This window comes from Amphiprion ocellaris, chromosome 23, assembly GCF_022539595.1.
Source record: "Amphiprion ocellaris isolate individual 3 ecotype Okinawa chromosome 23, ASM2253959v1, whole genome shotgun sequence".
Lineage (NCBI taxonomy): Eukaryota > Metazoa > Chordata > Actinopteri > Pomacentridae > Amphiprion > Amphiprion ocellaris.
This window is the reverse complement of record NC_072788.1, coordinates 6774054-6794975: the sequence shown is the minus strand read 5'-3', so window position 1 is coordinate 6794975 and position 20922 is coordinate 6774054. Positions and strand designations below refer to the sequence as shown.

The window sequence follows — 20922 nt, the reverse complement described above, 5'->3', positions numbered from 1 at the left end:
GTGAAGATTTTTTATAAATGTGTGTGCATTAACCTCCCAGTTTATTGATCCATCTATAACGTATATATGTTTATGGGCCCAGGTAGTGTTAATCTGCTGGGCAAATAATTGTGCCTAAAGGTAATTACACAAGGGACGCATGCAATCACTTTTCAGAAATTTTGAAAAAGTATATTTCAGTTTTATTTTAAAAATGTGTTATCTACAATACAAAGGTCAGTAAATCCAACACGCAACTTGATTGTCCGACGGTCTTTGAAAGCGTCACCTGATTGGCGGCACCTGCGTGTTTCAGATTAACGGCTAAAACGACTTATTTACACTTAAATTTTGAAGCTACACGGCGAAGCGTTTTCTTTCAACTTGAAGTTGTGAAAGGAGTATCAAACTTTCTACAGGAGTAAGTTATTTAATTCAAATTAAGTAAGTTGTGCCAATTTACTCTCATGGTAAGTCGGCTAACGGTAGCTAAGTGTGTTTTAAAAAGTAGCTAAAGATACCGAGAGCAAAGTAGCTTCAGTTTTAAAATGGCGGTTAGGAGTTAGCTATAGCTGTAAATTTTATCTACGGTTAGCTTCTGGATTCAACACTGGTAAGTATACATCACTTAAAGCTAATGTAAGTTGTGCAGAAGTCACTTAATTTCCCTAAGGTGGTATTATTAGCATACTAATGCTAATTTCTTAACCGTCTTTACTAATGCTAATTGTGGCTAACAAGCGGTGTAGCCTGTTTGTTGCACTTGGGCCCACCTCACTAAACTCCAACTCTCCTGGTGAATGGGATAGATTTTTACTAATATGTATGCAGTCTTTTGAAATAAACAACAAATATTTTTCTCAAATTTGACATTTCATGCACGCCTGATGTTTAAAATTATTCATAATCTTGGATCCTCTCCTTTCAAAAGATGCCTGGTCCACCCAGACAGAAGCAGTTCAGTTAGGACTAGACTAGAGGAGATGGGCTACCAAAGTTCAGAAAGACAGCTTTTTGGTTAATCCGTGTTGTCAGTTAAAGCTGTGCTGAAGTGAAATTCAAACCACATTACAGACTCAGCGGGCTTTGGAGTGTTTAAAACCAGCCTCAAGGTTTGACTAAAGTGCCACTACCAATGAAAGATTTTCATTTTTTGTATAGTACGTTGTACATGTACGTTTTTGTATTGTTTTATAAACTGTATTTATTATTCTGTGGTAGTTTTTTGTCTCCTGTCCAGCAAAAACGGATGCAAACTTGCTGCTAACTCACTCTTGGTGTGTTTACTTTCAATTATGGGTTGTCTCTGCAAAATACATCGTTAATTAATAAATATAATATATAAAAAAATCTCCAGTTGATTGCATACAAATCAACAAAAACTTTTTGTATTATATGTTGTTTAAAATTAAATAATGTACTGCATATATCTAGGAACCCTGGAAAAACTTGTTGATATATTGGTGGCAAAGACTTTTAGGGATTTTGGACATGTTCTCTTTACAGTCCATACATCGGGAAATACTGCCATGATTTTAGGAATAAAATCTTGTATAAATCAACCTTTGACTGATATCTAGACAAGCCCCTCTCCTGAAACCTTTAGAATATAAATAGGAATCCAACTGGAAAATGTGGAGTTAAGTAGATATTTCAGGCTCAGTATGAGAGGATAAAACTCATGATAAAATGGCCTTTAAAGATTTGTGTAATATTAAATCTCCAGACACAAATAGACAAAGTAGTAAATTAAACACCTAAATGTGTATTTGTGATGTTTTTACTTTATTACTGGAAGACGCATTGTCATAGCAAAATCTCAAAATTGACCTGTGCATGGAAAAGAAAAAAAAAACTTTGCCTGTAGTGTCTCGTCTTAACATCAACACAGAGAACGTCATTTGTTAATTGGACCTTTTACAGTCATAGTGTTTTAATGGGAAGGAACCACGGTGTTTGGATTTGTGATTAACAGGAGGAGGCAATGATGCACGTGAGCCACCAGGAGGCCAGCCAGCTGCTCCATAACAAGTTCATTGTGGTGTTGGGAGACTCCAGTGAGTAACCGTTAAATCCTCCTCTATTAAATTATATTTGAACCGCTATATACCTAAAACTGTCTTTGCAGCAAGCAAGGCGCGCTCATGTAATTGCAAAATTGGTTCCTCTTGCTCCTAAATCAACTGGCAGGTAGATTAACTTGTGCTGTCGCATTTCAAGCGGTGATGTTGACTGTCCATGTGCCAAGCTGATTTTAAAAGTCTAGTTAATATATATTGAATGTAAGGGCATTCTGGGTTGCAGAAATTTGATCTTTGTGTGTATTTCCTCCTCAGTTCAGCGGTCTGTATACAAGGACCTTGTTCTGCTGCTGCAACAGGAGAAATATATCAGTGCACAACAACTGAAAACCAAGGCAAGGACTAATATTTATCAGCTTGAACGGGATCGTATTAAAAAAAGTGCATACCACTGGACAAAATATCTGTTTGCTGTATAAATATAATTCATTATTATTGCAAGAATATTTCTGTTTAATAGTATAATTTCTTTATGCTTTAATCACATAAAGTTTAGCATGGCAACATATCCACTTGAACTTTAACACGCCTTTTATTTTAAAAACTTGTTTTTGTCCCAGGATAAATGTCATTCTGATTTCTGTGATGGGTCGATCTCTCCCTGCTTGATCTGTTGTCCTCACACTTACTCCTTCAGGGGGAGATGAGCTTCGAAAATGACTGCCTGGTGGAAGGAGGCTGCCTGAGCCAAATGCACAATGGGCGTAACTACAGAGAGGTCCGGCAGTTTCAATCAGACCACCATCTGGTCCGCTTTTACTTTGTGACACGCATCTACTCGCACTACATGCAGAGCATCCTAGAGGACTTCCAACATGGCATGAAACCAGATGTTGTCATTGTCAACTCCTGCGTTTGGGATATTTCAAGGTGGGTAGGCGGCGTAACCATCACCCAGCTATCAATTTGATATTTCCACAAAGTGGTTTTGTCATTTCGGAGCAACTGAATTCAGAAGTTTGGGGAGTGAGTCCTGTGCACAACAGAGTTAGATACAAATCTTGCATTAGTGCTGCAGTGTGTGGTGGTCAAAAAAGAGAGACGCAATGGCAAAACTTGCCGCTCAAATCCAGAAATCCTGTGAACCCCCTAGCAGTCTGTAGAGTAGGAGCAGCAGGACTACAAGATTACACTGTCTGGGTGGTGCACTGTGTCCTTCCAGTTGAGGTTTGCCGTTTGTTTTCCTTAGCATCAGTGCAGATTCATGGAAGATGGGTATCACAGGTCTTAAGAGAACCATTTTTTTGTTGTAATGTTATTTTTCACATATAGATTTTTACTCACCTGCCAGTTCATTAGGTGCACCTGTGAAATCTGGACTTTTAAACTGGACTGCATTACATTTGAAAGTGTTCCTAAATTTTTGCCCTCCTCGTGTACATTAAGTAGATCACCCCCTATGATCACAGTAGAGGTAGAATTTTTGACAATGTTAACAAAAACTGAAAATGTATTAACTTTAACACATTTTATACAGCTTGGTGTAACTCAAAGTGCTCCACAAATGACTGATGGGCCAAAAATAAAAGGACAGAACAAGTATAGAGTAAAAACACAGCAAGATAAAAAGGAATAAATAAAAGAAAAACATAAAAATAACATAATTAAAACCAAGGTACAGTTAGATTAAACGTCAAAGCCTTAAAATGCAATGAAATAGCAAAAACTAGAATTTAAAAAAATAGATTTAAAAGACAAATAGGTTTAATTGAACATAAAACAATAAAAAAGTAAGAAATATCTATAAACCATACTTAGTCAAGAGCCAGACTGAAGAAGTGGGTTTTATGGGTAGAGTCAAGCCTGTTAGAAACAAGTATGTATCAGTTTTTGTCACTCAGAGAAAGAAATGTTGTACTTCAATAATATTTTTGAGGTGCTTGGAGGCACGTTTGGTCACTAATCCAACAGAAGCCTTAAAGTTCAGGTCTGAGTTAAAGACTACACAAGAGTGAGTCAATGGAAATTAAGTTTTTTCTTAGCCCTATTGTAGTGACCAGTGAGTGTATTTGTGTTGGGTTTTGTAGATACAGTTCCAGGTGGATCAGTGACTACAAGGAGAACCTAGAGAAGTTCTTTGGCAAGCTAAGGGACATTATGCCAGAAGAGACACTGATTATATGGAATCTCACCATGCCCCTAGGGGAGAGGATCAGAGGTGGCTTCCTGGTGCAAGAGGTACGTCATTCACAAATGTCCGCACCATACCTGGACATGGAAATCTGGTGGTGTTGGATCAAGTTGACACATTCACTTTTAAAAAGTATCACATTTTATACCTCCTTACTGGGAGTTCACACCAACTGTGAGACACTTGTAGTGGATAACTAGGACTGCAGCTGTCACTGTCCTCAGAGCCAACTGACTTCATGGTTTTCAAGTAAACTTTATCAGAATAATTCAAGTAAATAATTCTGTTTTTTATTTCTTACTTTTTTCGCCACTTTCACCCTTGCAATATGTGTGTTTGTTCATAGTAGAAACTTTAAGCTCATTGTGAAACTCATCACTGTAGATGTAGTTATTAATTTCACATCATGTACACAAAAGATGACTTGCTCAACTATATCATAGCTAGATAAATTTTTTTCTCCACATGTCTGAAGGATAAGAGGCTGGTTTGTCCATTCTGCTGCTCTGTCAGCCTTAAAGCTTCAGCTTCTCTCCTTGTTCCTCTTCAGATTGAACACAAAGCCGCCCAGCTGCGTTACGACGTCGTCGAAGCCAACTTCTACAGTGGGACTCTGGCCGATGAGTATGGAATGGACGTGTTGGACCTCCACTTCCAGTTCCGTTTCTCCTTGCAACATCGTACAAAGGATGGAGTCCACTGGAACGCCCTCGCCCACCGCAGGATAACCACTCTTCTGCTGCAGCACATTGCAGAGGCCTGGGGGGTGATTTTGCCCAGTACCTTGACATCTGATGGTGAGGAAGTCTGCTCACACACACAGAAAGGACAAAGTAGGCTCTCCTACCATAAGCTGGGACTTGTTATGGTTTATTTATGTACTCAATTTAAGCTGAAATGAGTTTGTACTTTCTAGAGCACACTGAAGCTACTGATCAGCAGCCAGCCCGTGGTCGTGCTCCAGAACTCACAGGTAATACATCAGATCATGCTGATGAAGATTTATTCATTAGTAATGGGAAAGCAAATATTTGTTATATGAATCACAATAATCTACATGAGGACATATGTTAGTCAGCTGTCGAATTTTATATAAGACGACTCGTCACGTTCCTCAGGTTTACTGTCCATCAACAGTCAACTCATTTTCAAATAGCATCCTACACTAAGAACTTGACTATGCAGTTACAGTACTGACCAGACAGGTTATCAAATCACAGTAGAAATAAAATCCATGTTGGAATTAATTATTTGAGATTCCCCATTGGATGCTGGCTTCATTTTTCACTTGTTCTAAGTTACGTAGCATACCTAGAGCTTAAATTAATCTGAAATCTGCAGACTATGACAACATGAAAGTTAGTTTCCAGAGAGTGACCACAACATTATTTTAAATCTGATGAACTTAATCAGTTCTTGTGTCAGTTTGCTGGTTCATGTCATGCTGCTTTATCTGAAGTGTGTCTCCTCCATAGGTGCTTCAAACTACTACTACCCTCCGCCGGGAAATCTTTTTTCTAACACTGGTAAAGCATCTAAATGGACAGGTTTTTTGTTTTGTACTTAATGACTGTTTTTGTGTGTTTGATCTGTGATTTAAATGCAAAAAAATCCTTGAAATACTTGATGTCTTCTGGGTAGTTTCATTGTCTCATATTGGTTGTTTATTATTCTGTTTCAAGCAAATCCAGTCCAATTTATAAACCTAGACTTCCTTATCGTAGCTCTTTCAGAATGCAGCGTGACTGCCATCTAAAAAAACAAACAAAAATAAAACAAACCTAAATGTTCTCTCACTGCAGTGGAGTTTTATTCGGTGCCTAAGCCATGAAGCAGGTTGCTGGAAACAAACTTTACCCCAAAACAATCCCTGGAAAATATTTCACCTTGAAGACTGATTACTCATTTCTTAAGAGAATTTTACTTTTTGAAGTGGATTATTTTAACCACTTCTGGACACTTTGAAACATCCTCTTACCTGGTCAGGATTTCTTAAACATTTCCTCTTCTTCTACCATCTCTTTACCACCTCTTGTCTCTTTTTCAGGGCGTTACGAGGAGTCCTACAGTGATTCTTTGCCTGTGAGCTCCATGCACTTTGAAACTCCCAGAGGTCACGTCCCACTGCAGCCTCTCCTGCAAGCCCATCACCATGAATACAGACAGGATAGACAGGGTAAGTGTGTCAGTATACCTGTGGTAGAATGAACTGGTAATGTTTTGTCCTTCAACCACATCACCCAGGTCAAATTCCACTCTAGGATTTTATTAATGTGTCCCATACGTTTTGCAGACTGGGACTACAGGTCTTCCAACTACCTGTACAGACCGAGCCAGGCATACATTAAGAGGAGCCGGAACAACCGTCAACACTATACTCCATACACAAACACCAAAACAAGCAAATACTCACATCATCATTATTACTGAAGTGTTCACAAGCTTAGTCCACTATTTAGCATTTGTTGTGCTTCAGTTGTTGCTTTAGTGGAACTCAACTTTTTTTTTTCACCAGCTCTCTTAAATTTTGAATTTTGACATATTTTTAATTGTGCAATCTTTTTGCGTCAGTTGCTTCACTTCATTTAAGCTGACTAAAATTTCAGGATCGCACTGTTTGACTTATTTTAAAATTCACTTTTTACAATTGAGCGTTATGTCATACCTTATTTTAACACAATGGTTCTAGTAGTCTCTTCACTGGTCAGGTATGGTATAGATTTTTTTTTCCTTATAGGCTTTAAGACTTATTTCAACATTCATTATCATTAGTGATTTTCTGTGACATGTAAAATCAGAAGTGGTTGAGAAACTGCTTTGGATCTGTTTTCCCAGGCCAGTAACGATACAATAAAAAACTTTATTGATTCTGGTTGACCAAACTGAACACTGCTCAATTTTGAGAATCCTCATTCATAAGAGCTGGCATTGGACCTTCAAATTAGACTGCAAACTTCAGGAGCGTTTTTTTTGTGTGTCAAAACATGTTAAACGTGTTAGATAAGAACTTCAATAAATGACATTTTTTGCTCTGAAGTTGAACTGCTTACTTTTATTGTCTGAATTACTACAAATACAAAAGATACAAAGGGAAACTGCTCTCAACTGGTGCAAGTACAGTAAAAATGACTTGTTAGTTTTCCCCAGTTTCACAATGAGTTGTCAAAATTGGTCACAAACTCTCAATGATGAAAACAAGACACCTTCATGTGACATTCAATAGTCTTGGACTTGTGAAAAATGATCCAACACCAATCAGTTTTACATCAATATAAAGACCCTGCTGTCGGTCAATTGTATTAGTGCTATAACTTTGCAGATAAAGTTTCCTGAGAACAGTGGAAAGCAAAAGAGATAAATAGAGGAAAATGTTGAAGTGAAATGTTAGCTGGAACGAGAACAGGGATTGGGCAAAGGAAAACAAAAAAAAATAAGCTTTTCTTGATGCGCTGTCGATCACAGCTGCAGGCCAATGCAGCATCTTAGACCATGAGGAGACGATGCACTTTGTGCAGCTGCTGCTGTGACAGGACGAGGCGATGTACTTGTTCCTGTCCACGGGTGCATGGGATGGCAACACGACCTACAAACACTGTTCCTCCCTGCTTCTCCTCCTTGGCCTGGGAAACGACACAAATATACTCATGATAAAATTGTACATTTGCTAATGTGCAGTTTCAGTCTAGTAATAAGTATTAAAATCTTGTGAATAGGAAAGAAAACTTTGTTGAATCATGTAGTCGATGTATTCGTTGGCACTACCTTAACAAAGGAGGAGATGGGGAACGTGGCAAAGTCAGAGGAAGCCTTTGCTCCAGGCTGATATGAGACCACATGTTCAGCTACCTCGCCCTGAAACAGAAAAAAAGTTGGAACGCAATGTTTTCGAGGACTGTATTTTGTATTGCTGGTGGACGTGGTAAAAATAAGTCTTAAAGTGTGACCTTGAGCTTGTCCAGAGCATCACTGAGGTTCTGCAGTCGAGCGGTTTGTTCCAGCAGCTGGGCGCTGGCACTAACTGGAAGAAACAGGAGAGGAAGAATGAACTGGATCTGACACCAGCAGCAAACGCATACACAAAAGTCTGCTCTAGAAACTAAAATCAATGGTAAAAGGAAAATGTATCCAATGAAAACAGGCACACACACCTGCTGTCTTTCCAGTAATGTCCACCACTTTAACCTCTGCACTCAGTTTGAGCAGGGTGGCCAGCAGCTGGTCGGTCCGACGATAGATGCCTGTGTTTAGTCCTTCTGGAGGCATGGAGCTTTCTTTGGACACTTGTGGGAGTCTGGGAGGGCAGAGTGGTGGCAGGGAGGCCAACTGGGCTCTCATCTTTTCTGCCTGCAAAGTAAAATGTGGTCCAGGTCAGCATAACTGGGGTTACAGCATCACAGTATGATAATAATTTAAATCCAGCGTACCTTGAGTCTGTTGTTTTCATTCTTGAGGTGTTTAATGCTGAGTCTCTGGGCCTCAACCTGCTGCCTGAGGAGAGGAGAATCCACCACCTGCATTGGTCCTGCCATGGATGGAGGCACACCTGCTGGAGGGAGGAAAAGTAAAATGGTAAGAGACGTAAAACTGACATCTTGCACTTGTCTTTTGACATTGTCTTTTTCCCCAACAAACTTTGGAGACTATTACATAGTTAGTGCCTGGTGGGAAAAATACACTTACATCTATACAATTAAAACTTCATGCACAACCTGATTTTCTAAAGGTTAAGTAGGCGGATGTTGCATCTTGTCAAACCTAAAATGCCAACATTTCCACCTGCTGAGAATACGTGGCCATAACTGCACAGTAATTCACCTCCTGCAGATCCCTGAACGATGGAGGCTATCCCAGAGGCAGGAGAACTTCTTAGGCCTTCGATTGTCATCTTTGACTGGTTATTAATGCGTTGTTTCAGCTCTGCCTTCTCTGCCTCCAGCTGGTCGATGTCAGCCTGCAGAGCGTCCATCGTCTCCTCAAACTCCCTGAAGATGAGGAAAGGAGGTTAGCAAGGAGGGAAATAGGAATCATAATAGAGAGATGAGAGAAAGGTGATGAACACTCAGGATCTTTATCATTCCGACTTTTCTTTCTTCTTCAGCAGGGCGAGGTTCTCATCCAGTTTGGTCTGAATCTTCTCCACTCGTTCATCAGCATCTTTGGTGGAGGTGTCCAACTTCTTCTCCAAAAGGCTCAGGCGGACACTGGCCTCACTCAACTCCTCACCCTGGGAAAGACAAGGACACCAATTATATATGTTCATTCATCATCTACTTTCATTTTGACAGATTTTTTTGCATGACATTTCTTCAGTGTGTTACCTTAATCTTAAGGGACTTCTTCAGCTCCTTGATGACTGTTTCTCTGTCTTCTAGTTTGACTCCCAGACCCTCAGCATCAGTCATCTCAGCCCTGACAGTGGATGCTCTTACCTCCACTGGAGAAGTCTACAGACAGGAATGGACCAACGCGAGTTTTCAATGTCTGAATTTTGAAATACAACATGAAAAAGCGAAGACATACGCTTACCTTCCCCTGTGGTTTGTCAGCATCATACTCTCCTTCCTGCATGGCTGTAGCCATCTTGTTCATGGTGGCAATGACAGAGCTGCACGACTGTCGCAGTAATTCCGGGCCGTTCACGCCATGTGTGCCGTAAATCTTTAGGAACAGAGTGCGGATGCAGAGCACAATGAGACAGTAGCATTTTATATCCACCTCCATGTAATGCAATCACTACTGATGTTCTGGATAACGTTCAGAACACAAGACTTAGTGTCTTAAAATCTTAAAAATAAACCTGACATTATTTGGTGCATGCCTATTGTAGTTTATTTGATTACTACTTTAGAGCAGCAATAAAACAAAAGTACACTGTGATATATAATTACCATATGTCTGACAACTTGACTGAATTTGAATGTTTTAATAATACATTTTGCACTGCTATGTTGTTAAGAGGAATCCTGATTATATGCTTTAGTGGTATTACCTGTGATTATCAAGAAATGCCCTCATACCAAAACTCTAACAATATTTAAACATCACCAAGGAGTCTGTTGTTTATGTGTAGCGTGGACTGAACAATCGGCCACAACTGCTAAATATGACATTACCTGCTCAACAACTTTGCAAGCAGTATCCTCCAGTCTGAGAGCATTGAGACCCTCCTGTTCTCCCAGAGGAGCAACCATCTGAGCTCCAGCTGCAGTCACCTCCTGGAGAACTGCAACCACACGGGTCAGCTGGCGCCTGCACTCCGTCAGCGTCTCTGACACCTGCCAGGTGAGACATGACGCATCAGTCAAACATGCACTGTAGTTAGCTCAGTTAGTCATTTAATTGTGTGTCTCGTGTTTGTTTCTGTACCGGTGGTCCAAAATTGAGAGCAGCAGGAACTCCAGCGACATCAGTTCCGGGCATGCGGCGGCGGATCTTCTTACAGAACTGTCTGATGTCTGAGCAGGAAGTGTCCAGGTCCTTCAAAAGAACCGAGAGGCCAGAGCCGTCCTGTCCTGCCGCCAGGAACGCCCGCAGACGAGCCACCTCCACTCCCATACAGTCCAGGGCACTCTGGGTAAACTGGAGGTGAGATGGTGCAATTAGAGAAAACCTAGAACTATATTCTTATCCTGTTGTTTCTCCAAATCTTACTAAACAATCGAAGCCTCTTTTGAAACCAGGTTAGAATGCAGAATTCTGTTTGCTCTGTATTAACAAAGTCAAAACAAGCTTGAAGTACCTTAATATGATCAGCCAGCTGCACTGTGCAGTCTTCAGTGTGTTCAGCCAGATGGACACTGTACAGTTGCTGGAAGAAATAACAGTCGTGAGATACATTTAAGAAAATACTGTATCTGAATAGTTAGATATTGTCCATGAAATGTTTTAGCCATATGAGGATGTACATACATAGACATACCGGTTTAGGATATGTTTTTGATACATTTGATAATAGTTGTACAATGAAGGTTTAACGGACTGAATGAGATGTATAAAAAAATATTCTTTGTTACCTGATAGTATTTAATGGCTTTAGTCAGCGGTTCCACCTGAACAGTCTCATCCAGTTGGTCTTTATGCAGCAGGTCTATGAAATAATCCAGAGAGCGCTCATGGAAGCTCATTTCAGTGTAGAGAGTCCCCATGCGCTTAAAAACCTCCACGCTGCAGGTATTCAGAGCCCTAGAAACAAACACATCTAGCTGGTAAATAAGGTACATAGCAACAGATTGTCATCATTCTAGAGGTTTTTACTTGCACAATACTTCAAATTTCTTCGATGTTACTGCTTACTGCTCATATTTGTGCAGGGTGGCCTGCAGCAGACTGAGGGAGTAGACCAGTCCTGAAGCAAAACTGCGCTGTTCTCCTGGAGGCCCTCTGAGCCCTGCTCCCTGGACCAGGTTCCCGTTTAAGTCAAACTTTTCCTGAGCCTGTTTACTGATCAGTTCAGCCTTCAAGCCAGAGAATACAAGTACATTAGTTCCAAAACCGACTGACTACAATTGAAATGGGCTGTCGGACGACCTCATACCTTGCAGATGAGCCTGGGGATGAGCAGAAGCACCAGAACACAGTCGTGGTCTCCACCGTGACGCAGGAAGGAGTCCGGCATGAAGGAGGTGAGGAGGGACACCTGTCGGTTGGACTGAGCCACTTCCATTTTCCTCAGCTCCATCTCAATAGCCTGGAGACACAGAGATTGTTGGTCTTTAAGTAGGAAAATAAAATCAGCAACAACACTGGGGAATTAGGTAAACTCAGCCATCATGCAGATTTCCTACCTTGGCATAAGCCTTGGTCTCTGCAAACTTGATCTTGAAGTCAAACAGCTCTGCAGGTGGTTGCTGAACTTGTTCTGCATTTGCATTCTGCTGACTGATCAGCTCCCTGTTGGCATCCTGATGGGCAGAAAATAGCTCACAGTGTCATGGCATTCACTGCACAAACTGCAAGTCTAATGCTTTAACAACTAGTGTGAATTCTCTGCTGCTACCTTGACAGTGTTGTGTGTTTCCTCTATCCACCTACCTGAAGAGAAGCAGTGAGCTCTCTGTATTTACTGATGGTCTGCTGGTAATCAGCCACAGTCTCCTGAGCAGCTTCTACCCTTTTGTCTGCTTCTCTGACCTTCGCCGCACTCATGTCCAACTGCTCCCTCAGCTCCATTTCTGTCTCTCTGGCGTTCTCCTGGAGCTCATCGTTCATCTCATTGATAGCTTCCTATTGGCACAAAAAAAAAGGGGTCCAGTGATTGGTTGATGAAAGGAACATGGTAAACATCCTATTTCGGTCCTTTTCTTTTACTTTTGCATTATTGCCTCTGGTTACGTTTACCATCCTGTTGGTGATTCATCAAATGACTGTTGATTATTAGAGTATCTTGGGCTGTCCTATAAAATACACAAATCTCTGGTGAGAACACTGAAGATAAATTAGAAATGCAGCTGCACTGACCAGATCAGTGACTGTTTCTCTCAGCTCTCTGACTTTCTCTTCCAGGTCAAGGTTCCTCTCCGTCAAGGTCTCCACCATCTCCTCTGACCCCAAGGCAGCATCCACCTGGTACATGTACACACACACACACACACACACACACACACACACACACACACACACACACACACACACACACACACACACACACAAATACAACAGAAGGTATAAACTGTAGATATAGTTCAATTTTGACTTACAAATGTAGTCCTTGCTTCTTTTATACATCCATAAATCTAAGCATTTTTGTCAGTAACTATGTTTGAGTATATTTTTTTAATGTAAGTAATCATGTAAAAGCACCAGCTTCATCTGTATTCATTCTCTATTTTCATGTCTCCCTGTCTTCACCTGCTCCTTCAGTTCATCAATGGTGGCTTCTGCCTGCTTGACTTCTTCCTGCAGTTTTTCCTTCTGAGTCCTCAGAGTTTCCAGCTCAGTGTTCTTCTTCTCCATCTGCTTCTGGAGCTTCACATGTTCCTGTTTCTCTGAGGCAGACAGATCACGCATCCTGAGCAGGAAGCAGAAAGTAGTGATTTTTTTTAGTTGTGCAAACTGTTTTGAGGCTTGTCTTCAGTGGTTCTACTACAAAGTAATATACTTCGATTTCTATTTAACTGTATGATGATGACAAAGTATCCATGTTTCTATCAAAATCTTTCACTTTTTCATGTTATTATGCATCTATAACTTTCTCAGTCTATACCTTCAGTTCAAAGGTACTTCTAAGAGACAGTTTACTGACCTGACCAAAGCCTCCTTAAGCCTGCTGTTCTGCTCTTCCAGCTGCTTGACTTGGTAACTTGAGGCAGCTCCATCTGAGCCTATGTAAGAAAAATAAAGGGGTCATGGTCAGTAAGATCACTGAGAGAAAGAGTAACAGACAGACAGTTATAATGCGCAATAAGTCTTTTTGTTTTGTTTTGTTCATCCTCAACGCGGTGTCATTTCTCCTCTTACACACCTTTCTCTGATATCTCATGTCTAAGGATCTCCAGGTCCATAGAGAGCTCCTCCACCTTCTCTTTCAGTGTGTCCACCTCCACTTGTAGGGACTCTGCTCGCTCTTCAGCCATTTCTTTATCCAGTGTGGCCATCTCTATGGCATCTGCTGTATCTGACATCTCTTCCATGTAGCGGTCCTTGGCCTCCTGTGCTTCCCTGGCGTCCTACGAAGAGCAGAAGGCAGAAAATAAACATTAGAAAGAGAAGCATGGAGGAGGAGCTTCTTCTTTCATTTGTACAGGCTTGGAAAATTTAAATTTCATCTTTGCCACTGCACATTGTAAAAATTCTGACAATGTTATTTGGAGTTAAAAGAAATAATGAATACTGTTTTCTTCTGAGTACCTTCTTGGCCTCTTTGAGTTGTTTCTGCAGATCAGTCTGCTGCTCCTGCATTTTGGTCTTCCACTCTTGAAGCTGCTCCAGTTGGATCTTGTGTTTCTCCAGCTCCTTCAGCTTGGCCTTGTCCTCAGTTCGCTTCATCTTCAGAGTCTCCAGCTTCTCCTCCAGGTCCTTCACCTGAGCTCGCAGTGACTCCTCCTCCTAAGAAGGATCGATGGGCAGGTGATCAGCAAATTTCGTGGATTAAGTGGGCTTAATTTATTTCCCCGAAGTAAAGAAATACCAGAAAACCTTGATTGAGTTCCACCAATTAAAACCCAGAACAAAATGATAAATGTAAATTGTATTACTCCAAATTTATTAGCAAGTACTGGAATTAATTTTAACCTCTACACACCACCTCTTTACAGAGAATAAAGAGCAACAGAGACAGATTAATTAATTTCCTCCAAACACAGTAGTGGAAGTAGTGAAGTATTTCTTTCAGTGTCTTGCCAAATTAAAACATGTATCACCACCATTAAATTCACCGTGAAGACAGTTCAGAACCATAGTAAACATTTAAGAAGGTGTATTTAGGGTCATTCTCCCTCTGATGCAACGTGTTTGTTAGTTAATTCATGCCGGGTGTCATCAGCATCCATGTAGCCATTAGAAAACTCTACCTGCTTGGATATGGCAGGTTCCCCCTGGTCAAACAATAACAACATGGATGAAATAGAACAAAAATATCAAAATGATGAATAGGATGCAAAAATGAAATGGTAATGTACTGACAAAGCTGGAGGGACTGAAAATGAACCAGACTTTATTGTTCTCCGTTTGTTTCCAGCAGTCAGTGATCTACCTTGCTTGGAGTGGCTGGAACTGCGGTGGCGGCTGCTGCAGGAGACCCGCTGGGCTGAGGCACGACAGGAGCCCCCAGAGCACCCTGCTGGGATGACAGACCGGCCTCACTCACATCACCAGACAGAGACGTCGAGAGACTCTCACGAGACGCCTGTCGACAAAGGCAGACGTGTCAGAGAGCAACAAGAGGAAGAAGGTGAGGAATGAAGCAGACTGAGAAAGGAAGGATTGGCATTGTGTTAGTATTTACATGTCAGTAAACAATGCAATCATCAAAGCAAGTGTTTGTGCCACTGCTAACATGCACCTTGGATAAACCCAGTGATCAATTCCTGAAATCTTTTGTTAAAAAAATACAATAATCTTCTTGATTTCATGTGTTTTCTAAATCCAAACATATCACCTCCCAGTGTCCTTTTCAAGGGATGCTATGCTAAAACTTCTCACAGACACCGATGCACCTGTGCCACGAAGGACTACACTCTACAGCTTTCACACCCTGTGCAGTGCCAGGTGAGGTTCTGTGATATGACTGAGCGTACCGTGAGCGACACACTGGAGCCTTTGGGGAAACGTACCAAGAGGGAGGGGAGGGAGGTAGTTTCTGTGAGACGTGGTGTGCCCCACTGCCACAGCAGGATCATAGAGACTGTGTTAGGACTCTGATGAGGTACTTGGAGACTAAATGCTGCAGTTACCTTTAAGCTGAAGAATAAAACCTTGTCGTACTTTAGCTTCAACTTACAAGTCAGTTACACTAAAATCTCATTTTGATTATATTTATACGGTGTGTGATGTATGTAGTGCAGAGACGTACAATCTGCTTTTGAAAATAGGTAAAAAAAAAAAAAGTTTCTACCAAACAAGACACCATCACCATCTAAATGCCTTTAGTAAGATGTCAATCATTTGAAGGTTTGGCCTTGATATAACTATCACCCTGATAAAAAAAAAAAAGAAAGATAAAACCTAAAAATAACACGAACAGTATGAGCGGCCACTCTAAAAACATTCTGTTTTGATCCCATTTGACCTCCAGTCTGCTGTAGACAGGCTCACCTTTCCAGAACGGCGGGTAGAAGACTGGAGGAGAGGAGGAGGTGAGGTGTAGAGAAAAGGATGGACACACACACACACACACACACACACACACACACACACACACACACACACACACACACACACACAAAGATTCGCACACACATCCAGCGGCGAAGCAAGATAAGAGATTAGCAGCAAGTAAGAAGCATGTAAACTCACTGTTAGCTTAAAGTGACCGATCTTAACCTTGATGGCTGCATGCACCAATTAACACCACTTTGAAGAAGAGTTGTTTTCATTGATTTAAGGCACAAGAGCAGAATAAAAATGCAAATTCATGCAAAAAAAAGAGGGGAAAATTGTGGTAAGATGTCATTGAATTGTGAGGCTACAAGCAATGGTAAGGATCATGATGACTGTACAGTATCACAAGATGCCTTCACCAGATTTTTTTTAAAAAGTGAGAAAATCAAGAGAATATTTAGCAAAAATAACATGAATCAATCACAAGTTATGTCTTTAGGTCCCGTGCAAAAATCAACAGATGGGAAATAGATTTAGGTGCAAAAGATGAGTTGCCACATTAGTGCAATTCACAACAAGAACCAAGGCAAAGCAAACGTGCTGAATTTAAATGTTTCTACCTTAACGTTCTTAACGTTCACTGGTATCTGCAAAAAGTATTCAGAAAAAAGAAAATGAGAATTCAGCTCAAAAGCTGAGACACAAAACAGAAACCTGTTTGTGTAGTTGAAGAAAGAAAAGAGGAAAAAAACTGGGGGAAGTTTCTGAAACAAAACACTCTGGTCACAGTCACACTGTGAATGAAATCCCACACAGAGGCTTGAAAGTCATTCCATCACTCTTTGTTCATCTTATTAATCACCTTCAGTACATTTAAACTAGTATTACTCCACAGAAATCATCTTCATTTGTTGAAGCGTAAAGAAAACCCACAAATTTACTGAACTGACAGAAAAGCAGTGAGGTCCTCGTTGGTTCTTTACCTGCTTGGTTGTTCTGGGAGTCTCGGGAATGTCTGGAGAAAAGAAATTAAGAACTATTATCTACTCTTCCTCTTTTTTTTTTTTTGTTTACTCTGAAGCACTGTGTCTTGGAAACATGAGTTTTCTGTGCTCCTTGCTCACCTTTTTGTTTTGGTATCTTTGTTGTGCCAGACTCAGGAGTATCAGGTGAGGTGGCACCAGAGCCTTCTTCCACCACCTGGATCTGCACAGAGTGAAACGGGAGTGTAATCAGGTCAGCATGACAAAAGCAGGAACAAATTACCACTTACAAATGTCCATTTGTAAATAAAAGAAAGGCTAAGGAAATGTCTAGAATAAACGGCAGTATTCACAAAAGATGAAAGTCTGATACATTTGAACAATTTATGCTAATCAAAGTATAATGGAGTTATTATGTCCCATGATATTTCATGTGTCTGTTCTCATGCTTACAACTACAGGAATGACTGTCAGCGACTGATGTTAATCATCAAATACTGATGTGTACAACAAACACTGATCATTATGTCACTAACCTGGGACTGTCTGACGAATATGCCATGATTTTCCTCGCAGGTGAAGTAACGTTTCCCCTGCACGGTGCCATCATTCTTGCCTTTGGGCTCGTCCAGTATGACACCCACCCATTTCCCAGAGGCGAAGAGGGTGGTGCCAATGTAGGCGACAGTTCCACGCTGACCCTTTCCTGTCACCTCTACTATAGAGCCAATCTGAGGAGAGGAGGTGAAGATATGAGGATCAGAGACAGTGAGTCACGACACGCGAGATAATTAACGGATTTCTGATTCATTCATTTTGTCTAAATTACCTTGGGAGGTTTCCCACTCTCCACTGTTCCTGAACTGCTCATTTTGCTGATCAGTGGGCTGGTCAGCTGAAGAATTTGGGGAATACAGGTTGAGAAAAAGAGGCAGAAGGATTAAAAAATGTGGATAAAAGAAAGAAGAGGAATGTTGAATGGCAATGGCAGGGAGAGAGAAGGTCATTAAATACCAGATAATTCAGTATTTAAATTAAAGCATTCTTCAGGCATGATGTCTTTCTATGTCTTACACTTGGTCAAGCAGAAATGACTTTGTGGGATTGTTAGATACATTTTTAATAGGCCTGCAAAGATTGCAAACAAATAGCCTTGATTTATGTGCAACAGTAAAGTTCTATTGTTCTCTCTGTCCAACTATTACTAGCAGCCTTAGGAATTAAAAATATTCATGGACAAGATAGTCCTAAGGCTGCAGAGCACAGAACCACGCGCATGTACCAGTCATATGTCCTGGACAAGAACAGACATCCTAATAAACACGCCGTGTCTCTGCCTTGCTCGAACAAAGATGCTCATTCAAGACAAACTAGGGCTGCAGTACGAATCTAATCCTTTTATAGAGCTGTAGGGACATGTGAATTCATGCTACCTCACAGTTTTCAACCACAGGGCAGAAAACCAGATAGAAAAGGTTTATTACGTCTCGATAATAGAAGGTGAAACACTTAAACTGGGAGATCATTTTTAAGAATCTACTTAAATGAACATGACTTTGGATTAATGAGGAAAGAAAACCAGTTAAATGTAAGGACAGTAACTTTATCTTCTCTACAGGATCATCTATATTTGTACGTAAACTATATTTTTACACATTTGATCTGATGAAGACTCAACATGCAAGGAGGTGAATCCTGCATCCACTTCATGGTAAGTGCTGCAAACCCTTACTTTTTATATGTCTTATTATTACCTTTCAAATGCATTCATCAAACCTCGCCTATGTACAAAATCAAACATTATTAGATGTTAAGAGGCCTCGTTACTCACCCTGGGAGTATAAGAATGTCGTCTGTTCAAAGCCATGATTAAAAGTTAATTGTATTTCACCTCTGGAACAAAGACAGAGCTCAAGTGCTAATTTTCCTCTATTTTTGCATCCCTTCCTCTTTTCTGGAAGGAGATGACAACACAGGAATTTCAGGGAGGGATCTTTGTCAAGCATCATAAAACGTCAGAGCTGATTTGAACTGAGAAAGGGAGGGTAATAGCTAGCTAGCTGTTGTGTCTCTTATAGGAATGACACATGAATGTTAGCTTGATACTTTACATGAAGTCACTGAGATAAGGATTAGCTAGAGTTTACATTGATACAACTATATATTTATTTGACACTTACTCGAGAAGTATGAACATGAAGAGAAATTGTGGTTTTTTTCATTAGTTTATACATTATATGCTTGTATTTCATAAAATAATCGACATAATATAATCCTTAACAGACTATCAAACTGAGCTGAACAATTTGGGAAAAATATCTGATGAGAACCTAAAAGATATAAATTGTTCCAAGCATGTATTTATTATATGTACAAAGGGCACAAGAGATAAAACAAAAAGCTGTGATTGCGTCAGGCTAAAGAAATAAAATAGTGACAATAAAAAAATGAAATGATTTCAAATTGAAAATAATAGGACCTTTAGATAAACAATCTATGACAGTAAAATAGTTAGGTAATTAACTTTTAGGCATCAATTTTAAAAAGTTACAGAGGCCCTTAAAGACACGGACAGATTTTTTTTTTAACTGTCATTCCTGATCATGACAACAAAATATTTATTCATTTTCAGGGTTTTAATCCTTTAAATTCCACTTTGTTTACATGAAATCACTATTCTGGATTATCTTGCGGTAAGACGATTTTTTTTAATTAATATTCCACCTAGATATATGTCAATTATTAGCAACTACATCAATTTTGATGCATTTTTTTGGTTTGTTTTTGAGCTACGTGCAGGTTAATAAAGCCATAATAATTAGCAGAATCGGAAAAGCCTTTAATGCCAAGTGAGTTTGCACACACAAGGAATTTGACATGGTGTATAGAGTTGCAGTACTCAGCAATAACAACAGACAGCAAAAGAATAAATATACAAATCTAAATCTGAGAAATTCTGAATAAAAAATGCTATAAGAAGTACTGTGTAAAAGTAGGTGTAAACAAAGTACTGTGAAAGAAAAAGACATAAGTTTGCTTTAACCAGGGTAATAAATTAGAGAAAAAACAATAAATACGAATAAATAATGGGTCAGCTGTGTTGCAGAATGTTTAGCCTGGATAGCAGCCTTTGTGATAGCAGTTTTATGTGGTTTGAAATCGATTAACTGTTCAGCCTTACGAACATATATTATTAATGAGCTTAATTAGTCATTCAATCAGTTGCCAACTAATAAACAGTGGCTAGCTAAGAGTAGCTACCATTTGTTCGCGTGGTACTCCTAATTAAAACGCAAGGTGTTAAATTAGCTACTCGAAGGATTTATTGTTTTTCTGCCATGAGACTTGCAAAACACAGACAAGAAATGCGCTAACAGCTTTAGCTGTAACAAAAAAGGACAAAGTACCAAATGAGAAATGTCATGATACACAAAACCATCCTGCTTTAAAGTCGCTGCATTGTGCTACATTCACAACAATCCTCACAGCCATACATAAAGAGGTTTTTAAATAGCTATCTGTCTATTTTAGTATTTATTTAGAATAGCTTTATAACGCCCAGTCGGTTTGTAACGTTAGCCGGTTAGCTAAAGCGACCGAGAACATCGCTATAAAGACGCTAACAGAGATTAGCTGTATTTTATAACGTAGCTCACCTGGAACACGGTCTTTAAACTGAGCTTTTGGATGTGTTCATGCAGTTTATAATCCTCTGTTGTGACTTCTTGGATGCCAGTTTATAAATCCGGGAGTCTCTTCCGTTTTATTGACAGGCCACTTCCGGTACCAAAAGATAAGCAGAAGAAGAAAAGTGAGAAACAAGCAGCGCCTCTAGTGGCGGCAGGAGTTGCTGCATATTAAAACCTCCATCTGACCGGAGAACTCGTTGTGTAATTGTTGTTTTCTGAGATTTTTAGTCCAAATGTGAATAACAGGGCATAAACAATGTCAAGATAGTTTACGGTAAGTTTAAGTTTAAGGTAATAACGTA

The 20922-nt window shown here is 40.0% G+C and overlaps 2 protein-coding genes across 11 annotated transcripts; one reads left to right on the top strand and one right to left on the bottom strand.

Annotated features, from left to right (window-relative positions):
* The first annotated feature begins 171 nt into the window (after window positions 1-171).
* Window positions 172-7221, top strand: fam113 (family with sequence similarity 113). 3 transcript variants are annotated; one of them, XM_023290758.3, is made up of 10 exons: window positions 172-400; window positions 1955-2036; window positions 2316-2395; window positions 2698-2930; window positions 4088-4238; window positions 4742-4988; window positions 5108-5164; window positions 5667-5717; window positions 6239-6367; window positions 6485-7221. In XM_023290758.3, exons 2-10 carry the CDS (start codon window positions 1964-1966, stop codon window positions 6619-6621), a joined length of 1158 nt encoding a protein of 385 aa, XP_023146526.1. In that variant the 5' UTR covers window positions 172-400; window positions 1955-1963; the 3' UTR covers window positions 6622-7221. The 3 variants fall into 3 exon arrangements, with proteins under 3 accessions (XP_023146526.1, XP_023146534.1, XP_023146543.1); XM_023290766.3 differs by having other exon boundaries at window positions 172-592; XM_023290775.3 differs by lacking the exon at window positions 5667-5717.
* A 7-nt stretch (window positions 7222-7228) lies between these two features.
* Window positions 7229-20738, bottom strand: LOC111582149 (dynactin subunit 1). Of its 8 annotated transcripts, XM_055007647.1 has the most exons (32): window positions 18763-18896; window positions 17761-17826; window positions 17468-17662; window positions 17073-17154; window positions 16932-16963; window positions 16575-16595; window positions 15943-15966; window positions 15426-15509; window positions 14882-15034; window positions 14700-14723; window positions 14038-14235; window positions 13652-13856; window positions 13433-13511; window positions 13039-13198; window positions 12649-12753; window positions 12223-12414; window positions 11976-12092; window positions 11726-11878; window positions 11485-11645; window positions 11205-11373; window positions 10931-10999; window positions 10558-10770; window positions 10305-10466; window positions 9718-9849; window positions 9510-9635; window positions 9273-9415; window positions 9007-9173; window positions 8616-8734; window positions 8340-8535; window positions 8136-8209; window positions 7954-8043; window positions 7229-7811 (listed from the first exon to the last, which is right to left on the bottom strand). In XM_055007647.1, the coding sequence occupies exons 1-32, from the start codon at window positions 18796-18798 to the stop codon at window positions 7674-7676; spliced, it is 3885 nt and encodes a 1294-aa protein (XP_054863622.1). In that variant the 5' UTR covers window positions 18799-18896; the 3' UTR covers window positions 7229-7673. The 8 variants fall into 8 exon arrangements, with proteins under 8 accessions (XP_054863622.1, XP_023146489.1, XP_035813523.1 ...); XM_023290721.3 differs by lacking the exons at window positions 15426-15509; window positions 18763-18896 and adding an exon at window positions 20588-20738 and having other exon boundaries at window positions 8616-8737; window positions 16569-16595; XM_035957630.2 differs by lacking the exon at window positions 15426-15509 and having other exon boundaries at window positions 8616-8737; window positions 16569-16595; window positions 18763-18895.
* Between the last annotated feature and the right edge of the window lie 184 nt (window positions 20739-20922).

Bases quoted from the DNA above. Each gene is read 5' to 3' on its own strand.
- fam113 (XM_023290758.3), top strand. From the start codon at position 1,964: ATGATGCACGTGAGCCACCAGGAGGCCAGCCAGCTGCTCCATAACAAG. The intron at 2,396-2,697 runs GCAAGGACTAAT...TTACTCCTTCAG, and splicing joins CACAACAACTGAAAACCAAG to GGGGAGATGAGCTTCGAAAA. The intron at 2,931-4,087 runs GTGGGTAGGCGG...TGGGTTTTGTAG, and splicing joins TGCGTTTGGGATATTTCAAG to ATACAGTTCCAGGTGGATCA.
- LOC111582149 (XM_055007647.1), bottom strand. From the start codon at position 18,798: ATGGCTTTGAACAGACGACATTCTTATACTCCCAGG. The intron at 16,596-16,931 runs GTAAAGAACCAA...TACTTTTTGCAG, and splicing joins CTCCCAGAACAACCAAGCAG to ATACCAGTGAACGTTAAGAA. The intron at 8,735-9,006 runs GTGAATTACTGT...TCCCTCCAGCAG, and splicing joins CGTTCAGGGATCTGCAGGAG to GTGTGCCTCCATCCATGGCA.